This window comes from Bison bison, unplaced genomic scaffold (genome assembly GCF_000754665.1).
Source record: "Bison bison bison isolate TAMUID 2011002044 unplaced genomic scaffold, Bison_UMD1.0 scf7180017864280, whole genome shotgun sequence".
Lineage (NCBI taxonomy): Eukaryota > Metazoa > Chordata > Mammalia > Artiodactyla > Bovidae > Bison > Bison bison.
In genome coordinates, this window is record NW_011494852.1 from 7149499 (window position 1) to 7151927 (window position 2429).

General features: G+C 59.1%; 1 protein-coding gene across 1 annotated transcript in view; it reads left to right on the forward strand.

Annotated features, from left to right (window-relative positions):
- Positions 1-8: 8 nt before the first annotated feature.
- Positions 9-2429, forward strand: part of PLEKHG2 (pleckstrin homology domain containing, family G (with RhoGef domain) member 2) — a 9528-nt gene continuing 7107 nt past the window's right edge. Inside the window, 4 exon segments of the mRNA XM_010849216.1 lie at positions 9-111; positions 889-1157; positions 1236-1336; positions 2372-2417. Coding sequence (XP_010847518.1) covers positions 9-111; positions 889-1157; positions 1236-1336; positions 2372-2417 — 519 coding nt within the window.

A 2429-nucleotide genomic window follows, 5' to 3' on the forward strand; every position in this document is an offset into this window, starting at 1 on the left:
GCCCAGCGATGCCCGAGGGAGCCCGTGGACTGGGCCTGTCCAAACCCAGCCCTAGCCTCGGCCACAGAGGTGAAGTGTGTGACTGTGCGGCTGTGTGTGACACTCGGACAGGTGAGCGGGCGAGGGAGGGGTGGAGACTGCTGGGCATTCATTCTTTCATTCAAGACCCTGCAGCCTCCCAGGCTGACCCAGTGCAGGCAACACAGGCTGACCAAGACAACCCCGGCCCTCCTGCCCAGAGCTCCAGGTCCGGTAGGGAGAGGGACTCATCCTGAGGCCCTGAGGGAAGCCCAGCACACAGTGGTCAGGGCTGGCTGGGATGGGGAAAGCTCAGAGGGCCATGGGGACCCTGTCTGGGAGATCAAGGGAGGCTTCCTGAAGGAGGGGGATATCTAAACTGAGAATTGAAAGATGAGGCGGGGTGAACTGAGAGAGGCCAGGAAGAGTATTCTGCGCAGAGGCACAGAGGTGAGAAGAGACTGCTTGTTTGAGTAACCCAGAGAAGCTGAGTGTGCCTGGAGCCTGAAGGGTAAGAAGTGGTGTGTCTTGGGAAAAGAACACACTGGAAAGGTCTCTGATGGCCACCTTGCGGAGGGCCCTTTGGATCTCAGGAGTTTGGACTTTACCCTGAGGGCAGGAATGGGATTATCCTTGTGAGAGTAAAAGAGTCAGGCTAAATAATAAAGTTCTCCCAGGATGACACATGGAGGTGGATTCAAGGAATGGGGGCCAGCAGTTCAGAGAGGACCCTGCCTGGAGAGGACAGGGCTGATTAGAGGAGAGGGGAGCACTGGGAGAGATGTGGATCAGGGGTGGGTGAGTGTGGGGGCTGAGCACACTTACTCAGTTGGGGAGCCCCTCTGATGGCTTGTTCCACAACCCCAGCAGCCCCTGCCACCCCCGCCATGACCTCCCCCCGAGGTTCTGGGAGCTCCACATCCTTGAGCACTGTGGGCTCTGAGGGAGACCCGGCTCCGGGCCCCACCCCAGCCTGCTCAGCCTCGAGGCCAGAGCCCCTTCCAGGGCCCCCCATCCGCCTGCATCTGTCGCCCGTGGGGACCCCGGGTTCTGCGAAACCCTCGAGGCTGGAGCGTGTGGCCCGTGAGATCGTGGAGACAGAGCGGGCCTACGTCCGGGACCTCCGAAGCATCGTGGAGGTGAGGCGGGTGGGCACCCCAGTGCCGTGGGAACCTGGGCCAGCCCCTCCACCCTCATAACCCCAGTCATCCCCACAGGACTATCTGGGCCCTCTGCTGGATGGTGGGGTCCTGGGGCTGAGTGCGGAGCAGGTGGGCACGCTGTTTGCCAACATTGAGGACATCTACGAGTTCAGCAGGTCAGGGACGGGTTGGGTGGGCAGGGGGGGTGGGCTAGGGAGCTCAGGGAGACAGGCTGTGTTCTAACCCAAACCTTTGCGCCCAACAGTGCCCTGTCCAGACTGGAACACAGGGTCTTATGATATTGGGTAGGGATCACCATGGGGAATGAGGACCCAGATGAGGTCCAAATATCAGGATGGATCCAGGCAATGAGATGGGGCTAGCGCCATGTCAGGTCATGGATCGCAGTGAATCAGACTCCTGTGGGGCTTGAGGATCATGACAGTGTGAGCATTTGTGTGACTTGTCCTGGGAAACCCCGCAGTCCAGACAAACCGGGATGGTTGGCCCCCCCAGTGAGGAGGGTGCTAGAGTTCAAGGAGAGCGTGACACCTACGTGTCTTGATGACACTTTTGTTGTTGTTCAGTCGCTCCATTGTGTCCGACTCTTTGCAACCCCATGAACTGCAGCACACCAGGCTTTCCTGTGCTTCACCGTCTCCCGGAGCTTGCTCAAACTCATATCCACCGAGTCGGTGGTGCCATCCAGCCGTCTCATCCTCTGATGACGCTTAATTACACTTTTTTTTTGGCCTCACCGCTTGGATTTCGGGATCTTAGTTCTCCAACCAGGGACTAAACCTGGACCCAGCAGTGAAGGCACCTAGTTCTAACCACTGGACCACCAGGGAATTCCCTAATTACACATAAAGTTCTTGGGGAGGTTTGTGAGTCACAAGTTGTCAGGGTCACAACAGGATCTTAAGATTATCACAGCTCTAAGGGTCCTGACACCCCTCTCCCGGGCTGTGCCCCATGAGGTCCCCAAGGCTCATGCTGCCTGTGACAAGATCTCAGGCTGAGGAACGTGATGCTGCCCAAGGACAGCGTCTGAGCAGGGTGCGACCTCCCACGTCGTGATCAGAGGACCCTTCCTGTGGACGTGACATCCCATCCTGGCAGCTCACCAAGGCCCAGCCTCCTGGTGTCCTCACAGGGTGGTGGTGTGGGGGCAGGGTGGTCCTTCACCCTTTCTCTCTGCCCCTCCCCAGGGAGCTCCTGGAAGACCTGGAGGGCAGCAGCAGCGCCGGGGGCATCGCCGAGTGCTTC